Below are 19385 nucleotides of genomic sequence, written 5' to 3'. Positions count from 1 at the left end.
ATTTATGGGCAGCTCAGTTAGAAAGCCCTTCCTTAATTAAGCCCAAGTCAGCCTCTCTGTAGGTTGCACCCCTGGGGCTAACCCAGCTTCTTGGCACCATTTAATTACTTCCCTCTTTATGGTCACCCAGTATGTGACTTGGGGCCCTCTTTAGCACAGATTTTTCTCCTGGTTCTGCTTATCCTTGGCTCTCCTCTACCTCTCTGTCTCCTTTGCTGGTTTCTCCTCTTTTCCTTGATCTCTAAATGTTAATGTGCCCTAGGGCTCAGTCCTTATCCCTCTGTCTATAGTCATTCCCTCAGTGATCTCATCCAGACTCATAGCTTTAAATTTCATATATACACTGACAACTCACAACTTTATATCTCCGGCCCAGACTGCTCCTCAGAACTTTGGACTCTTTCACCCAACAGCCTGGTTGACATCCCTACTTGCCAGTCTATTAAGTTGTCTCAAACCAACATGTCCAAAACCAAACTCCTGATCGTCTATCCTTCAAAACCTACTCCAGCCGTCCTCCTGTCCGTAAATGGCAACTCTGTCCTTCCAGTTGTTCAGGCCAAAAGCCTGTCTTGCTTGACTCCTTTCATTCTCTCTCACACTCACATTCACTCCATTAGCAGACTCTTTAGGCTCTGCTTTCAAAACACACCCAGAATCTGACTGCCTTCCCAACACTATCACTTTATTCTAAGCACCACCATCTCTCGCTTGGATTATTGGTCTCACTGTAGGGTGACCAACCATCCCAGTTTGCCTGGAACTGAGAAGGTTTTCAGGACATAGGACTTTCAGTGCTAAAACCAGGAAAGTCTCAGGTAAACTGGGACAAATTGGTCACCTTGGGAGAGCTTCCATCCTTGCCCCTGATGCCCTATGTTCCACCAGGAGCCAGAATGATCCTTTTTAAAAGTAGATCGTGTTACTTCTCCACTCAAATCTTACAGGTGACTTCCCCTCTCACTCAGATTTAAAACCCAAGTCCTTAACCAAGGCCTACAAAGCCCTGAGGGATCTAACTGCCCCTCTCCATATCTCCTTCACACAATAACCTCCTTGCTGTTCCACAAGTAGGGCAAGCATGCTTCTACATCAAGGCTTTTGCACTTGCTGTTCCCTCTATCTGGAAGGCTCTTCCCCCAGATATCCATACAGATCATTCCCTCATTTCCTTCAGGTTGCTGCTCAAGTGTCCCCTTATCTCTAGCTCTCTTAGCCTGCTTTGTTTTTCTGCATAGCACGTATCATCACCAAACATTATATGTTTATTTATTGTCTGTCTCACTCCACTAGAATGTAAGCTCCATGAATTAATGTCAACAAGGAAATAAATACCTAAGAATTTCAGACAGTCAAAACCGCTATGAAGAGAATAAAATAAGGTAATGGGATAAAGAATATAAAGGGATGTGAGATACATCGAGAAAAGTCCCTTTGAGGTGCTGACTTGTAAAGTGAGCCCTAAATGATGAGGAGGCAGCCACATGCAGGTCCAGGCAGAGGGATCAGCCAGTGCAAGGATCCTGAGGCAGGTACAGGCCAGCACACTGGAAGGATTTACTAATCTCAGAGTCCACCACACCACTCCCAGCACAGGCCAGGGCTCAGGGCCTATCTCCACGAGTGTAGGTTGGACTTGTTACCGCACCAGCACCAGGTCCGTTTTTTGCCCGCCGCCCAGAAAGCCAATCACCGAGACCACGAGATGGCAGAGAGAGAGAGAGGGTTTATTAATCACAAGGCAGCCAAGTGTGGAAATGGGAGAATGAATCTCAAATCCAGTTCCCCAAAAACAGGGACTCAGGGTTATTTATGGGGTAAGGGGCAAGGTGGTCTGAAATGATTGGAGGTGAGGAGAGATGAGGTAATTGATGATCTGCGCAAGCGTAGTCAGGCTTCATGCCTCTTCATAGGTGGCACGTTCACAGAATGGCAGCATTAGCATGCCCTCAGGGTGGAGTTCCAACCTCTTGCCGTCAAAAGGTCACTTATTGGATACATGTCTGCATGGGCCCAGTTGATGGGTTGGTGGTCAATCTGGCCTGAAGTGGACAAGGGGTTCAGTTCCTGAAAAAAATAGCTCAAACATCCATTACCATGGTGACCCAGGCTCCAGGGGGACGTGACCTATAGGACCTAGTGGCAGTCAGAGAGCATATTGCCTAAACAGCACAGTTAACAATGGGTAAGTTTATCATGCAGATTTAAGTCCTTGCCTTCCGTTCTGATAAGTTTCTAGGTAAGGCCATCCCCCCTCTTCTTCCTGGTACAAGGAAGAAGATACCTTTACAAATGGAGATTTTCTTTATAAACATAAATGTCTCTTATAAAGGGCAACCAGAACTATAAGGGGCTTAGCACAGACCCACCCAGATACCCAGCGATGTCTATGGTAATGGCCTGTTCTGAAGACAGGCCTCCCATCCCAAACTCCTTTGGTTAGTTAGTGGGGCTGGAGGCCAGAGTGTCATTCAGGAAGAGACATATTTTGAGGTGGCCAATTCCAATCCCCCACAGTTACTAGCTGCTTAATCATCAATGGCTAACTGTTTGCTGGTTTCAGACTGAGCAGAGTTGAAGGCTCTGTCCCTGCCCCTGAGGGGTCCACCATTGAGGAGGGGTTTCTATCGGGTAAGACCCATCCAGAAAGGACTTCCATGAAGGCGAACTGATCAGTCCCACACAGAGGGCCTGCTCCAGGCCTGGCCCTGTGCTGGGAGCAGGTGAGCCACAGAGATGTTGATATCACCGTCCCTGACCCCAGGAGCTCACACCGGGTTCAGGGGAGTGAAGATGATGGTGGCATTGGGTGGCGGGAGACGGGGGAGAGAGCATTCCAAGGATCAAAAATAGCCTGAATAAAGACTTGTCAAGGACAAATCAAGGTGTTTCTTTGGGGAGGAGAGGAGTTCGGTTTGGCTGGAGTTAAAGGCGGATGTCAGGAAGCAGAGGGAGACACGGCTTCGGAGGCAGCCGGCATCTTGAAAAGAGTTCAGCCGTTGGACAAGTCTCTTCATGCCTCAGCCTCAGTTTCCTCATCTGTAAAGTGAGGGATAAAACCTGTCTCACACGGTGTGAAGCAGATAGCGTCCTGCACGTAGAAACGCTCAGTAAAGAGAAGCCGCTCCTGTGATTATAGTTGACGAAAGGCCCTTGGATGCTGAAAGGCGACTACTACAGCGAGTGTGCAGAGAGTTTAAAACGGAGCCTCGAGGATCAGCAGGTCCGAACGGCTTTCAAAGGAGACTTGAGCGCAGAGGCTGCTGGTCCCGAGCGCGAGGGCGTGAATCCCGGCAGGCTCGGGGGAGGAGGCGAGCGGCGGCACACCCAGCGGCCCGGCGCACGGGGCCGGGGCCGGGGCCGGAGCAGCGAGCCCCCTCCAGCGCGCCTCCTCCTCGCCCCCGCCCCGGCGCCCGGAACCTTGGGCGCGCGGAACCTCGGTGCCGGAGCGCGGGCGCGGCGGACCCGGAGCGCGATGGAGCGGGCGCGCGGGCGGCGGGCCGAGGCCGACGCGCCTGAGGAGGAGGAGGAGGCGGGGGTGGCCATGGCGGCCGTGGTGGCGGCTGCGGGCGGCGCGGGCCCGGCCGTCCTCCAGGTGGCTGGCCTCTACCGGGGGCTGTGCGCGGTGCGCAGTCGCGCGCTGGGCCTGGGGCTCGTGTCCCCCGCGCAGCTGCGCGTGTTCCCGGTGCGCCGCGGCCCGGCGGGGGGCGCCGACGGCAGCCGGGCGGGGGCCGGGGCCGGGGCCGAGCTCGAGGCCAACCCCTTCTACGATCGCTACCGCGACAAGATCCAGCAACTGCGAAGGTGCGGCCCCGGCCGGCGGCGGGCGGGAGGAGGGCGGCGCGGCCCGCGTTTCCGGTGTCTCGGACGCGGTCAGTGCTTAGCACAGCCCTGCGAGGTGGGCACTGTTACTGTCCCCACGCTGTAGATGATGTCGCTGGGCTCAGGCAGGTCACTTGCTTAAGATCACACAGCTAGTGTCCGAGCTGAGAGTCTCTGCAAAGCTCTGGCTCTTTCCTCAGTTGTCTGTCTGTATGCTTTAGTTCGCCAAACGCTGAGCTGGACTCGTATGACAGCCCTTATGAAGCAGGCAGCTCCAAGAGACCTGTCCTCATCATGGAAATGGGAAAATGGAGCCTTCCAGAGAAGGGACTGGACTTGCTCAAGGTCACGTATTGAGTAAGCCAAGGCCTGGTCTAGAACTCGGGTTCCCAGGCTCCTAGCTAGAGTCCTGACTGCAAGTAAAGGAGACTGGGGGTGGGAGCAGGGCATCAAAGACTTGACAGTGTCACAGTTGGATCATCTTAATAAAAGGGTTAGGAGTGAACCCTTTTATTAAGATGAGGAAGTTGAGGGTCAGGGAGAGTAAGAGACCTTCCAAAGGTCACACAGCTGGTTGGGATTCATCTGACTTGGAATCCGAGTTAACACTGCCCCTCATCTAGGGGAAAGGACCTGGGGATTAGAGGGAGTTGAGGTGGGTGTAAGAGGGTTATGGGCAGGTCTGACGAGTTCAAGTGGAACGAGCTGAAGGAGATCAAAGGTGAAAATAAAGGGACTTGGGAGAGAATTTGGCAGGGTAGGCAGGCAGTTGTCTCATGAAAGGAAACCAAAAAGTGAGTAATATAGCTTTGAGTTCTCTCTCATCTCTGCTTCCATGCCTTAATTCGCTCCCCCATCAGCTTCACCTGGGACTCTTGCAGTCATACTCCAGCTAGTCTTCCCACTTCCAGTCCTAGACCCTCCACCCCCATCCATCTCACTGCTACTGTGGTGATCTTTCTTCTCTTTTTGAAAGAATGATGGAATAAATGAATGAGTATTTTGGCTCTCCTTCTAACAGCATTCAGATATACCCAAGTATTTGTCATCTTAAAAACCTTTCATTGATCTGCATACCCCTTCAGCCATTTCTTATGGATCCCTTTCACGGACAAGCATCTCAGAAGAGTTGTCTACTCATCCTCTGAGTATTTCACAGCTCTCATTCATCCTTACTCATGAACAAATGAATAACTGGTTTTATTCTCCTTCCCTGCTAGATCATTCCCATCAGCATTTACGCATACTGCTATCTCCTGAAGAGTGTGCTTTCAAGGCACCCCATTGACCTCTGGATAATGTCCATATTCCTTAGTGTTCCACACAGGCTTTGATCCTTGTCTCTCTAGCTTTATCTGTTACCAAAACCTCCTTTGAGTACTGTGATCTGTCACAAAGGAGTAAAGGAATGGGGTTGGGAGAGGATGTTCCAGGTAGGGGCAGCAGCAGCAGCAAAGGTACAGAGGCATGACACCACCTCAACCATTTGGGAATGTTTGAGCAAATTTTCGTCATAATACCTGTAGTCCTTTAATGTACTTATTTACATGTCTGTCCCTCTCACTAGATACTAAGCTCCTTGAGGTAGGGACTCGGGCGTGTTTACTTTTGTATCCCCAGAGTCCAGCAAAGTAACCAACAGGCAAGAGACAACAAGTAAAGTTCGTTAAATGAATGAAAAGGAGAAGGGAAAAGGTAAGTCCTAGAAGAAGCTGAGTGAGACGAGAGCTGGGAGGGAAAGCTGTGTGGATACAAAAAAAGAAAAGAACATGAGGTTGAGGTAGATGAAAAGGGAGATATGAAAGCCGGACCAAAAAAGGGTCAGTAAAACCTAGACCAAGTTAAGGGAAGAGTCAAAACAGGGCCTGGCCTTAGGGCCCAGGACCAAACAGGTAGGATATCATGAGATACTTTAAAAGGAATTACAGTCCTGGGTTAGTGCTGGGGCATAGGCACTAAAACCTGGGCTCTTGGAGCACCAACTGCAAGTTTGGTGTGAGCCAACCGCAGGACAAGGCTGTGTGCCGTGCTGACCCCATTCTAGCCCAGTGTCTGGGTTTTTGCATCATCTCATTGCCAAGGAGCTGGAGTCCCTGTGTAGTGTCTTCACCAAAGTGCACGTTGCATTGGTGAATTGGAAGGATTTGGTCTAGTTCTAGGCCCACTCTATTCTAGAGTGTGGACAAACTGGAGAATGTCCAGAGAGGCAGGTCCTCAGTGAGGAGAGATTCACAAGTCACGTATATAGAAGGGAGCCAAAAAAACCTAAGGAAATTTAACCTAGGGAAGAGAAATTTAGTGTGTGATATAATAGTGATTTTCCAGTACTCATATAAAAGGAATTAGCCATTTTCTCTTGTTCCTGAGGGTGAAAGATACAGAGAGACAGATTTAGGTTTTGAATGTTTTTATAATAAAAGATGTCCAGAGTGCGAGTGCACAGACTCCACTTGCTAGGCCACCCTTGCTCTCTCTATCCACTCACCATGGCAGGCCCAGGTACAGATGTAAATGTTGGCAGCACTGACCCCGGTCCTGGCACTTGCAAGCCCTGGCCGCACAGGTGCCACACCCCACCAAGTAGGACTCCTGGAGCAACTCGGTCCCCAGGAGCCGGCCTGCTATAGAGGGGAGGAAAAAGATCTGCCCATATACATGGCAGTGAAGGGAGTGGTGTTTTGATGTCACCTCCAGAAAAGAGTTTTATGGAAAAGGAGCCCCTACAGTGCCTTGACCAGGAAGGACCCAACCAGAGAGGTGACCAAGATGTCCTTGGATCCTGCAGACCTCACCCATTACACTACAGGTCTCATCGCTAAGGAGCTAGAGTCCCTGTATAATGTCTTCACCAAAGTGTACAGAGCCAGATATCACAGTGTCAGCTATACGGCCTGAAGAATTCTTAACAAGGGCAGCAGCCCCAACCTGGACTTTAGGCCTAAAGACCAGCCCATTTGACATACAGGACAGGTTCTGATGTGCTGTCTACAGGAGCAGATTCTTTGGGTCAGGGAGATATTCAGGTGCTAAATCTTCTGCAAAATAAGCTGCCTGAAGCCTCTGAATCACCTGCATCTGAATAAACAGATGTTTAACCTGGGTAGGGGGAGAAGGAGATGGACAAGAACTAGATGTGTTCAAGTAAAAGCTTGACACCTAGTAGGAATGCTGTTGGATTCCTGCCTGAGGAAGTGACCCAGCTAGATGACCACAAAGTCCCCTTCCCATTCTGAGGATTTGAATTCCAAGTACCCAGAGTGTAAGTACCCAAGGGACCAAGCTCTGTGTCACCACTAGGGAATATCCTGCAGGAGAGAAATGTTAGACAGGCCTTTTGAGGGTTAACATTAGTTGAATAACTGGATTTCTTTTTCGACTTTTGTAGGCCTGTGCTTAGGCCTAACTTAACTGTAGGCAGATCCTTCAGCCTCTAAATGCCTGCGTCCTCTCTTTGCAGAAGTGGAACATGATGCTTTGTTATTTCCAAATCTGAAAAGGTCCAGGTAGTTTAACTTTTGGTTTACCTTTGAGCAGGTCTGACCCAGCTGCTTTTGAGTTCCGACTGGAGAAGCGGGGTGAGTTTCGGAAGCAGCCAGTGGGACATTCCAGGCAAGGTGACTTTATCAGATGTGTGGAAGAGAAGGTAAGACCTGCCCCTTTCTGTGTGTTGGCTCACCAGTGCTCTACACCCTCACTCCTGATCCTAATCCTGAGAGTGGGCTCACTCATGGGTCAGCTGGATGAACTGAACATAGCCTCTCTCTACTCAGCTCAGTCTCCATCCATAAATCGTATCCTGTTCTTTCCGGCAAGGTACGTGGTCATGGTGGAGATAGAGAGATGAAAAGGGTAGTCCCTCCTCCCAGGGGGTGAAGTCAAGTGGTCAAGGCAAGGCACACATGGCAGTGGGCTATAGAGATCAGGGGGCAGAAAAGTGCTTAATAGCTATTATTATCCTTAAACAAGAATCAAAGCTGGGGAAAAGCATGTTGAAAGCTGTATATAGGAAAACTAATCTAACACAGTGCTTTTCAAACTTTGACCGTGACCTACATTAAGAAATATATTTTACATTGCACTTCGGTTCGCACCTATGTCTGAAACAAAATTTTTACAAAACAATGCTTACTTTTACTACATGCAATTCACACTTATTATTTTTTTCATCTTTTAAAAAACTCTGGCCACAATCCACTAAATTGATTTCACAACCTGTGATTTGAAAAATGCTAATCTAGGGTGGCACACGGGACAAATTAGAGTGGGACAGGACAAAACCAGGGAGAATATGCAGTAATCCAGGTGTGAGCTGTATAGGCCTGAAATAAGGCAGTTACAGTGGAAAATTGAGATTCTATATTGTGTTTTAAAATGAGAAATGTTTATTTTATACTTGGCAAATGACTTTTTTTGCCTTGGGTATCCTAAATTTTAAGAGCATCTATTCACTCTTTTAATGACTAGTCAAGTTAATTAGAACAAAAACAATAGTCAGTGTGCTAATCATCACAAGGTTGGGGAGCAAATTCAACCTCCTGTGACAAACATAGTTTACAACTAACTTTATGTGAACGAACAACTCTACTACAAATATTTTAACAAATGTAATTTCCTGTAATAAATGTTTGTAGTATCAAGGTTACAAATCAGTAGTTCTTGGAAATATTACTGTATTATAAACTTTCAATATTATATGGGAAAGCTCCTTGCCCCTTTTTGTAAACAGACTTAGAAATTCAGCTTTATGATGACAAGATGCAGAATAAGTAAAGATTTAATTTAAATTATGGCAACTCTTAGGTAAATACTCACTTACTGTCCTTCTCATCTAGCCAGGTAGAGGAAGGCTAATGGCTAATAGCTCCATTCCCGAAGCCTTTTCTTTACTTTGGGTCGTTGGTTCCCTATCACGTGAGACCTAACATCCCCTTTTTATAATAATTTTTTTTTTAATTCTCCCTTTTGTACCCTGAAATGAAATGTAGACAGTATAACCCACCTACACACATAATTTCAGGGGGGAAAGTCAATGTAATGCTGTAACAGTAATATAAAGGAAAGTATTTTTTAATAAAATACTTATTTTAGTATGTAAGTTCTTAGGCACACTATCCTGTGAGACCTAATGCAGTCATCAGATGCTTTCACCTATATGTGAAATCACTATGAATATATAAGCAGCAAATGCTGCCTGGTACACAGGTGTTGTGTTGGTAATTATAAAAACTTCCAAATCGTGAACAGTGTTGTTATCACTGACCCTCATGAGATTCCACAATGTACAGTCTTCTCTCAAGTTATGTGGTAGTTGCATTTCTGAAAAATTCAGTGTTTATTAAAGTTGTATTAAAAAAAAAGAAAAACAGAGTTAGATTCTAGGCCCAGGTAATTATAAAAAGGTTTTTCACCTACAGGGATATCTGGCTAGACATGGAAAAGTGGTGTAGGGTGAGGGAAAATTCTTCATTACATAAAACTCGTCTGCAAAATACAGCTCATTTGGCACTTCTGCCACTCCTATAAATGCAGGTGTCACCATCCAATCAATTATTGTGATAACAAAAAAGTTGTCCCCATAGATTTCCTAAGCATCCATAGAGAAGTAGTAAAGTATCCTTTTAAATTTCTTATTAAATGCTCTTGAGACTTTTGGCACATAGTTTCAACTATAATTTTAATTACTTTATTTCATTGGTTCTAAAGCCCGCATTTTTTTAATATTTTAATGTCTCCAAAATTGTCTTAAAATTGATGTGATATGAAAGTATTATGTCATTTAATTGGCATCATTTTCTGATACATAAAATAATGGTACTTCTTAAGATCAGTGATGTCTTAAATTAGATAAAATGCAATAAGCTTATATTTGGAGCTTAAATTTTTTATTTCTGTAAGTGAAAATGGAAACAAAGAATGGATTGGAGGGACATTGTGGGAAAAGAATACACCCAGCTTAGTGATTGAAAGGTGAATGCAGCTGCATGAATGGAGGGTTTTGTTTTGTTTTCGTGATATACCTGAAGGTGAGGGGTGTGAAAATGAAATCAACATTTTCTTTTCCAGACAGTTTACATATGAAGGAAAGGCTGCATTAGGATGCTGCCAATGTATAGGATTATGACCAAAAAGAACAGAGTCGGGGCCGGCCTGGTGGCACAAGTGGTTAAGCGTGCGTGCTCTGCTTCCGCGGCCTGGGGTTCACAGGTTCGGATCCCGGGCGCACACCGACGCACTGCTTGCCAAGCCATGCTGTGGCGGTGTCCCATATAAAGTGGAGGAAGATGGGCACGGATGTTAGCTCAGGGCCAGTCTTCCTCAGCAAAAAAAGAGGAGGATTGGCATGGATGTTAGCTCAGGGCTGATCTTCCTCACAAAAAAAAAAATATATAAAAAAATATTTAAAAAAAAGAACAGTGTATCTGGTAGGTTTTTCTACACCAGGCTTTTGTCTAATTTGTGAGTAAGAGTTCTATGGGCATCATTTATGAAAGATTTGGATTCATTAAAGCACAGAGTAATGAAAGGCAGGGTTTTATGCAGAAAGTGTTTTTCAGCCTCAGAATCCCAGGTGTAGATTGTACTCCTTCCCTCTGAAAGGCTTGGTCTTGAACTAAGATTGAGTCTGAGGAAGACTCAGAACAACCCATCCCTACTATCGGAAACAACTTGAAATAGGATTTCCTGACTGTGGCCTTTTCAGATAGGTGGGCTAGGAGAGAAAAGAATCACTTTCAGTTGTTCTTGGCCTTTTTTGAGGGAGAGTCTAGTTTGATGGAGGGACTATTAAGACCTAGTACTGGGAAAGACTCTATAGTCTGCTGAGGATGTCTGCTGTCAGAAGTGCTGTCACAGATAAGAAGCAGCCTTAGAAAATATGTCTTTCCATTTCTCACCTCCTCTGTGGCTCACTGTGGAGTAGATCAGAGGGCGGAGCACAGGAAACCCAAGCAGGCCTCATTCTAGGAAGGAGTCCCTCCTATCCATAGTGGCAGGTATAGAATGGATTCTCAGTAGTAGTAGTGGTGGTTACTAACAAAGAAATCCTTTCTCATTTTTGTATCTCAGAAGGTTAGTCAGGGCCGGCCCCGTGGCTTAGCGGTTAACGCGCACTCCGCTACTGGCAGCCCGTGTTCGGACCCCGGGCACGCACCAACGCACCGCTTCTCCGGCCATGCTAAACCATGTCCCACATACAGCATCTAGAATGATGTGCAACTGTGACATACAACTATCTACTGGGGCTTTGGGGGAAAAAAAGGAGGAGGATTGGCAATAGATGTTAGCACAGAGCCAGTCTTCCTTAGCAAAAAGAGGAAGATTAGCATGGATGTTAGCTCAGGGCTGATCTTCCTCACAAAAAAAAAAGAAAGAAAGTTAGTCAAAGAAGAGTTGTCTCACAAGCAATAACTCTTAGAACAATGTGTATAGTTACTATATAGAGTGGAGAAAAGTGAGTTCTCAGGTACAGAATTACTAAATGAGATAATTGGGCACCTTACCTAGCTTGGTGGTCTTTTTCTTATGAGTAAAGTATAGATTAATATCTTTTCTCATCATGTATTTCAGACAGACACTTTGGGGAAACAGCCTGTGAGCAGAGGATTCACTAAGGACAAGGTAGGTTTCTATTAAATATCCAAGTCTGAAGTCATATGGAACATCTATAACAAGAGGCTGCAAATTTGAACATATTTACTGTGACTCTGTGATTTTCCAGCTGTGGAGATGAGAAATATTTCTATGAATTTTTGTGTCCTTGATTTGACCCCTAGCATAGTATGGGTTCTGGGAGTGCTAGAGGGAATATGAAGGAAATATAGAGATACCCTTCCTTTCCATAGGAAGTAGTTTAAAAAAATCAAATAAAAGCATATTTACTTTGTCATTTAATTTGCAAATAAGGAGCCACCTCTGCTAGAATAGCAGTTGAAGTAAACAACCAAACTTTCTCCTCTTACCAATGCTCATTAGTGAAGGTGAAGCATTTGGGAAGTACCTATAGATACTCCCGGGGAATAGAACTGTGAAACCCTGCCTGGACTGGGGGCTCGCTTCTCTGAGCATGCAGGTTTTCTTATACTTGTTCTCTGCTTATTAAAGATCTGCTTCACTGTCCTGACATGCTTCTTTCCATAAGGCTTACAGATAGAGTTAAGCTGTTTTATTTTTTTAATTGTGGGTGTTAATTGCTTTTTATTTTCTCTTTCAGACTCTCAGTTCAATCTTTAACATTGAGGTGGTAAAAGACAAAACTGCAGAAGAAATAAAACAGGTAATGAATGAAAATGGGTTGGCATACTTCATGAAAATGTGTGCTCTGTGAGCCAAATCTGAAAGTAGAAAGGAGCATACATTTCCTGACACTTCTTTCTAGAAAGAGAAAGCAAAAGTGATGAATTAAATGAAAAACAGTGGCATAAGAAAACTTGTCTTCCTTGGTCTCACTCCTGTATGTCTAATCAACTCACATTTCCCCTTTCTTTTTCATTCCTGTTGCCCACATCTTATTTGAGATCATCACTACTCTATACCAGGATTACTGCATTACCTTTCTAGACAGGTTTCCCTGCTCTCATTTCTCCCACTCCCCCTATCATAGCCTTACCAGTTGAGAGGTCTTAAAGTTGTGCTTTCATTTTGGAGAAGCAGAGTGTATTGGTTAAGAACGCAGACTCTAGAACCAAGTAGCCTGTTTTAAGTCCTAGCTCTGCCACTTACTAGCTGTATGACTTTGATAAGTTAGTTAACCTCTCTGGGCCTTAGTTTCCCTGTCTGTAAAGTGGAGATGATAACAATACTTACCTCATAGAGTTATTTGGGGAATTAAACAAGTTAATATTTGTAAAGCACTTAGAATAGTGCCTGCTACAGAGTAAGTACTATATTTGTGTTTTTAAATAAGTGAATAAAAATAAATATGGGGGCCGGCCCAGTGGCGCAAGCGGTTAAGTGCGCGCCCTCCACTGCGGCGGCCCGGGCTTTGCTGGTTCGGATCCCGGGCCCACACCGATGCACTGCTTGGCAAGCCATGCTGTGGTGGTGTCCCATATAAAGTAGAGGAAGATGGGCACGAATGTTAGCCCAGGGCCAGTCTTCCTCAGCAAAAAAAAAAAAAGAGGAGGATTGGCAGGTCTTAGCACAGGCCTGATTCCCTCACAAAAAAAAATAATAATAAATAAATAAATAAATATTATGTAAGTAACCTGCTTGCAAATGTTCAGTGATTTCCCATATTCCTTTGCTTGGCATTCAGAGTCCTCCATTATTATAAGACCTTCTGCAGGAAGCTTCCTGGACACCTTCCTTCAAAGCATTCAAATCCTGCCTGTTTGGTCATTCCATATATCTTGCTTTGCTTTGGTATTTAAATTTTCATGTCTATCAATCTTATCTCTCTAATTAGACTATAATAAGCTATTTATTGGCTTTCCTTATAGTTCCATGAATTATATTTTAGGTATATTGAGAGAATAAAAGTATAATAAAAGCAGTATACTATGTGTCAGATACTGACTTACTGCTTCATATGCACTGTTTCATTAAATTCTTATAATCATCTTGTAGGTGCTATTATTTCCCATTTACAACTGAGGAAGCTAACTTAGAGATTAAGTAACTTAGTGAGTGGTAGAGCTAGGACTCAACCCATGTCTATTTGACTCTGCATCATACTCCTTTACAGGAAGTTGTGCCACTTGCCATGGGTTTTCTTTGGATCCTTCATCATTCAATTCAGCAAGCGTTTATTGAATACCTATTAAATGTCAGGCTCTGTGCCAGACACAGAATAAATGAGAGAATCCCCTACTCTCAAGGAGTTTTAGCCCAGTCGAAGGACAGACACAAAAACAAAGACAGCAGAGGGTTCTAACTTCTGTTAATAGAGGCTTATGCAAAGTCTCAGGAAGACCTCAAACTGTGCCTTTGGGAAGAAATGCCACTGGAAAGTGGAGACCAAGCACGTCCTTTAGGGGAGAGAGAAGCCAGGCCCGGGAGGCCTAATCATATGACAAATGTCATTTAGACCTCTAATTTTAGATACAAATTTGTGTTTGTTAAAATAATTTTGAGTAACCAAGGTCAACTATCTTAGGAAATATCTTAGTCTCATATATTTCAGTGTTGATTCATAAACTATGTACTAATATAAATTAAATAAAAGTAAATAGGATATGCTGTCCTTAAAATGAGAAGACAGTGTTTTGATATGCAAAAAAACAAAAAAAAAGGCAAAGCAACCTTATGTTGGCAGTGATAGAGTGATCTGCCCAGGTCTTAGGAGATAACAGTCCTTCTGTGTTCTGTTTTGGTTAGATCACACATTGATTAGTGTCTCCAGTTAGGGTCCCCCATTTTAATGGGAATGCTGACAAAGCAGAGCAACTCCAAAGGAGGGTGACCCATTCTTTAACACCAGCTCACTCAGGTGCCACCTTGGGTATGATGCCTTCCCCAACTTCTGTGCCTTTGCTAATGCTGTAATTCTCTGTTTAGAATGTCTCTCTTATCTTCTACCTGTTTATCTCCCCAGCCTCTGTTCATCTAGTTGACTCCTGATCATTCTTCAGGATACAGCTTCCTCCTCTGGCTCTTGTTGCCTTACTTGGGTTAAGTGCCTTTTTGTTGCTCTCAGAGCACCTGGGCTCTGGTTTGCATTATAATTCTGTTGTGCTAAGCACAAACCTACATTAATTCAACTAGTCTTCACAATAGTCCTGTGAGGTTGATATTATTGCTATTTTATTGATGATTATATTGATATTATTTAGAGATTTTCAGTAATTTTCCCAAAGTCGCATGGCCAGCAAATGATTAGACCTGGCATTGCATCTCAGTCTGCCTGACTCCAGACCCTGGGTTCTGAATGACTGATGTCCAGGCTTTCTGAGAATGCCCACAGTTGGCTGGGGAGTATGGGTTTGGGGAGGGAAGAGAGAAGATATGAAAAAAAGAACTTATCTGTTATACCAAAGGCACATCTTGAGCAAAATGATTAACAAGGTCATGGAATCCATTTCTCTGACAGGAATTTGTTATTAAGAGTTACAGTTTAATCATCTAGAAGAGTAGATGCTATTAAATCTTTTTTGTAATCATGTACTAGTAATAAAAGCATTACATTGGGTTTTCCTCCCTGTTACCAAATAGCATATTACTCTGAGCAATGAAAGCTGTCACCATTTCTTGTCACAGGTTGAAAAGATTACCCACATGTCATAGACACCCTCTTTTTTGTACAGATTTGGCAGCAGTATTTTGCAGCAAAAGATACAGTCTATGCGGTTATTCCTGTAAGTAGTTTGGAGGGGAAAATGGAAGTGTTGTAATATGAAGGTCAGGTCTCTAACCTTAGCAGGCAGTTGCCTTTACTTTTCCTATGTTTATTGCCTCTTGAGAACTTGCCTTTATAGCTCTGAGGGGTTTTATTGTACCCTAAGTACCAAAGATTGGATGTTCCATATGGTGTATTTATGGTTCTTGTTTTCCCTCTCTCTGGTTTAGAAATGTAGCTTTGAGTCAAGTCTCTGATAAGGGAACTTGGTGTAAGTTCATGTGCTGAGCAATTTCCAAGCTTCCAATTTCCAAGTCTTTTATTTATTTTTGGTGTTTTCCAACTGAGCTATTGGAATTTAAGACAGGGCCTCTAGCATAGCTTTCTTCCCTTCTTGTCTGTAAGTGACCTATACCTGAGCTGACTTGGAGCCTTCTCCTAGTCTCTTTCTGGCATTTCCCCTTAGCAAGTGGCATTTTCTTGGTTTTTTTCCCTTTCTTGAAATTGCTGTCTTAGAGATAGTCACTGGCCGCTGCTTGACCATTGAGATCTGTGACTGGGAAGGGGTGCTGCTATTTTCTTTTGGTTTAATCTCCTTCTACTGACTTCTACCATAAGAAAGCATTTGATGTACTGGGTTATCAGCTAATTCTTTAATTTTTCTTCTTCCCTGAAGAGGAAGTAGCTTAGATTAATTTAAATCAAGCAAATATGTAAATATATACAAATATATACTGAGCCTACATGTGTAAGTGTAAGATTAAGGAGGAAAACTTATAGACGGAAAAATAAAGCCAGGCCCTTTGGTTGTTGTGAGAATATTGCTATCTTGTTTTTTTGCCTCTTATACATATATACCCTTGCCCTTCATGAGTTCAACAGCCAAAAGGATTTGCATTTTTCATGATATTTGAGATCTCTGATATTGACTCATTATTTGGACAGGGCTTGTTAGCTCTCCCTCTGACAGACTTAACTGACCTGTCGTCTCTGACACTTGGCAGAGTTCCCTGGAGAGTTGGGAATATTTGGAGTATCTACTCTTCACACATAATTCTGACACTGAACAGCAAAGCATACGTCTGGTTTTTCCTCTCTGTCATATGAGGGATTTGTAAATGATGGAACTTAAGAGATTGTTTTAGTTGTATTTTAGTTATAGAGTTCAGTCTTGGTGAATTTAAATGTAATTGTGGCCTTTTGTGTTTTCTTATCTGTGGATTTTATTCTCTTCTGACCTATAGCAAGAGAAGTTTGATTTGATCTGGAACCGGGCTCAGTCCTGTCCAACAGTAAGTTTCCAGTGACCATGAGGATTGCTTATCAATGCTGCCAAACAAGGATGTTCTCTAACCAATCTCTTCATGCTCCATACTATCTCACATGTTATAGTGCTCTGTTTATTTAACAAAGATGCTTATTTGTTGATTGTACTGATAAGTGAGATTTTCAGCCTTATGAAATCATGTGGGTTTGGCCCGGTATGTCTCTGGCTTTTTAGCTCTCTGACACATCTCAGCCTTTTCTGATCTGGATCTTAATCTATCAGTATAAGTGAATGTTGGAAGCAGCACCTGAGACCTTAATTTTTTTTTTTTTTTTAATTTTATTTATTTATTTTTTCCCCCAAAGCCCCAGCAGATAGTTGTAGGTCATAGCCGTAGAAGCGGTACGTCGGTGCACGCCCGGGATCTAACCCGGGCCGCAAGCAGCGGAGCGCATGCACTTAACCGCTAAGCCACGGGGCCGGCCCAGACCTTAATATTTTCAAGCTCCTTGAAGTTTCTCTTTTATTGGCAGTTTTCTTTTCAGTTTTGGCCATGCTATCCTGGTTATTATGTGCCTAAAAGGAATTATGAGATTGTTGCTGGAGTAATGAGCTGCCAAAAGATCTAAGGGAAAGGGGATAGGTGAGGTAGACCAGCTGACTTGGTGTCAGTAATAATTTCTAGGATTCTCAAAAGAATTTTCCATACATTGCTGAGAGAAAATAAAATCTAAGTAAATGGAGAGAGAAATGGTGTTCATGGATTGGATGACTCAATATTGTTGTCATTTCTCCCCAGTTGATCTCTAGATTAACTATAATCCCAATCAAAATCCCAATAGGATTTCTTTTTAAGAAATTGACAAGCTGGGCTGGCCCAGTGGCTTAGTGGTTAAGTGCACGCCCTCCGCTACTGGCGGCCCGGGTTCGGATCCCGGGTGTGCACCGACGTACCGTTTCTCTGGCCATGCTGAGGCTGCGTCCCACATACAGCAACTAGAAGGATGCACAACTATGACATACAACTATCTACTGGGGCTTTGAGGAGAAAAAAGGGAAAAAAAAAAAAGGAGGAGGATTGGCAATAGATGTTAGCTCAGAGCCGGTCTTCCTCAGCAAAAAGAGGAGGATTAGCATGGATGTTAGCTCAGGGCTGATCTTCTTCACAAAAAAAAAAAAAAAGAAAGAAATTGACAAGCTGATTATAAAAATTTATTTGGATATCCAAAGGACCTAAAATAACAAAACAATTTTGAAAAAAACAAAGTTAGAGAACTTACACTAACTGATTTCAAGACTTATTATAAAGCTACAATGATGAAGACAGTGTGGTGTTACAGAAAGATAGACATATAGATCAGTGAACAGAATAGAGAATCCAGAAATAGACCAACATATGTGTGCTAAGTTGTTTTCAGCTAAGTTGTTTTTCAGCAAAGGTGACAAGATAATTAAATTGGAAAAGGATAATCTTCAACAAATGGTGCAAAAAAATTGGATATCTATATGCAGAAAAATGAACCTCCACTCTTACACTGGATCTAAAAATTAACTCAAAATAGATCATAGATGTAAATGTAACTTCTGGAAAAAACAATATTAGATTGAATCTTAGTGATCTTGGGTTTGGCAAAGATTTCTTAAGTACATCACAAAACACAAACTATGAAAGAAAAAAAATCAATAAATTAGATTTCATCAAAATTAAATTTTTCTATTTGTATACTCATGTTCATAGCAGCATTAGCCCCAATAGCCAAAAGTTGGAAGTAACCAAGTGTCCACTGATAGATGAATGGATAAACAAAATGTGGTATAAACACAAGAGAATATTATTCAGCCTTAAAAAGGAAGGAAATTCTGACACATGCTACAACATGGCTGAACCTTGAATACATTATGCTAGGTGAAATAAACCAGTCACAAAAAGACAAGTACTGTATGATTCCATTTATATGAGGTACTTAAAGTAGTCAAATTCATAGACAAAGTAGAATGGGGGTTGTCGGGCTGGGAGGAAGGGGAATAGGGAGTTATTGTTTGATGGGTATGGATTTTCAGTTTGGGAAGATGAAAAAAGTTCTGGAGATGGATAGTGGTGATGGTTGTACAACACTGGGAATGTCCTTAATGCCACTGAATTGTACCCTTAAAATAATTAAAATGGGGGGCCGGCTTGGTGGCGTAGTGGTTAAGTTCACACTTCGGCGGCTCAGGGTTCACGGGTTTGGATCCCAGGCACGGACCTACACACTGCTCATCAAGCCATGCTGTGGTGGCATCCCACATAACAAAATAGGGGAAGATTGGCATGGATGTAGCTCAGGGACAATCTTCCTCAAGCAAAAAGTGGAGGATTGGCAACAGATGTTAGCTCAGGGCCAATTTTCCTCACAGGAAAAAAATAAAAGAAGTTAAAATGGTAACTTTTATGTTATGTATATTTTACCACAATAAAAAAAATTAAAATTTTCTACTTTTCAAAAGACATTGTTATGAAAATGAAAAAACAAGCTACAAACTGGAAGAAAATATTTGCAAGACATATATTGACAAGTAACTTGTATCTAGAATATGTTAAAAACTCTTAAAACTTAATAATAAGAGGGCAGGCTACCCAATTAAAAAATGGACAAAAGATTCAGACAATTCACCCACGAAGTGGAATGGCAGATAAGCACCTGAAAATATGCTCGACATCATTAGTCATAATGGGAATGCAAATTAAAACCACAGTGAGATACTACTAGAATTACTAAAATTAAAAAGAATAGCATACCAAGTATTGGTGAGGCTATGGAGCAACTGGAACTCTGATATACTGCTGGTAATAATGTAAAATGGCACAACCACTTTAGAAAACAGTCTGGCAGTTTCTTTAAAAGTTAAGCACGTACCCTACTACCCAGCCATTCTACTCCTAGATATTTTCTCAAGAGAACTGAAAGCGTGTGTCCATACAATGCCTTGTACACAAAAGTTCATAACAGCTTTATTTGTGATAACCAAATACTGAAAAATATC

The 19385-nt window shown here is 43.1% G+C and overlaps 1 protein-coding gene across 2 annotated transcripts in view; it reads left to right on the top strand.

Annotated features, from left to right (window-relative positions):
• The first annotated feature begins 3441 nt into the window (after positions 1-3441).
• Positions 3442-19385, top strand: part of ATPAF1 (ATP synthase mitochondrial F1 complex assembly factor 1) — a 28069-nt gene continuing 12125 nt past the window's right edge. Inside the window, exons 1-6 of one of the 2 annotated variants that reach the window (XM_058552328.1) lie at positions 3442-3804; positions 7357-7465; positions 11389-11439; positions 12032-12094; positions 15063-15113; positions 16339-16386. In XM_058552328.1, coding sequence (XP_058408311.1) covers positions 3476-3804; positions 7357-7465; positions 11389-11439; positions 12032-12094; positions 15063-15113; positions 16339-16386 — 651 coding nt within the window. In that variant the 5' untranslated portion in view covers positions 3442-3475. The remainder of the gene's footprint in view (positions 3805-7356; positions 7466-11388; positions 11440-12031; positions 12095-15062; positions 15114-16338; positions 16387-19385) is intronic. The other variant, XM_058552329.1, reaches the window with a different exon arrangement.

The sequence above is a fragment of the Diceros bicornis genome, chromosome 13, assembly GCF_020826845.1.
Source record: "Diceros bicornis minor isolate mBicDic1 chromosome 13, mDicBic1.mat.cur, whole genome shotgun sequence".
In the NCBI taxonomy this organism is placed as follows: Eukaryota; Metazoa; Chordata; class Mammalia; order Perissodactyla; family Rhinocerotidae; genus Diceros; species Diceros bicornis.
The sequence above is the reverse complement of the archived record's forward strand: the minus strand, read 5'-3'. Positions and strand labels throughout refer to the sequence as shown.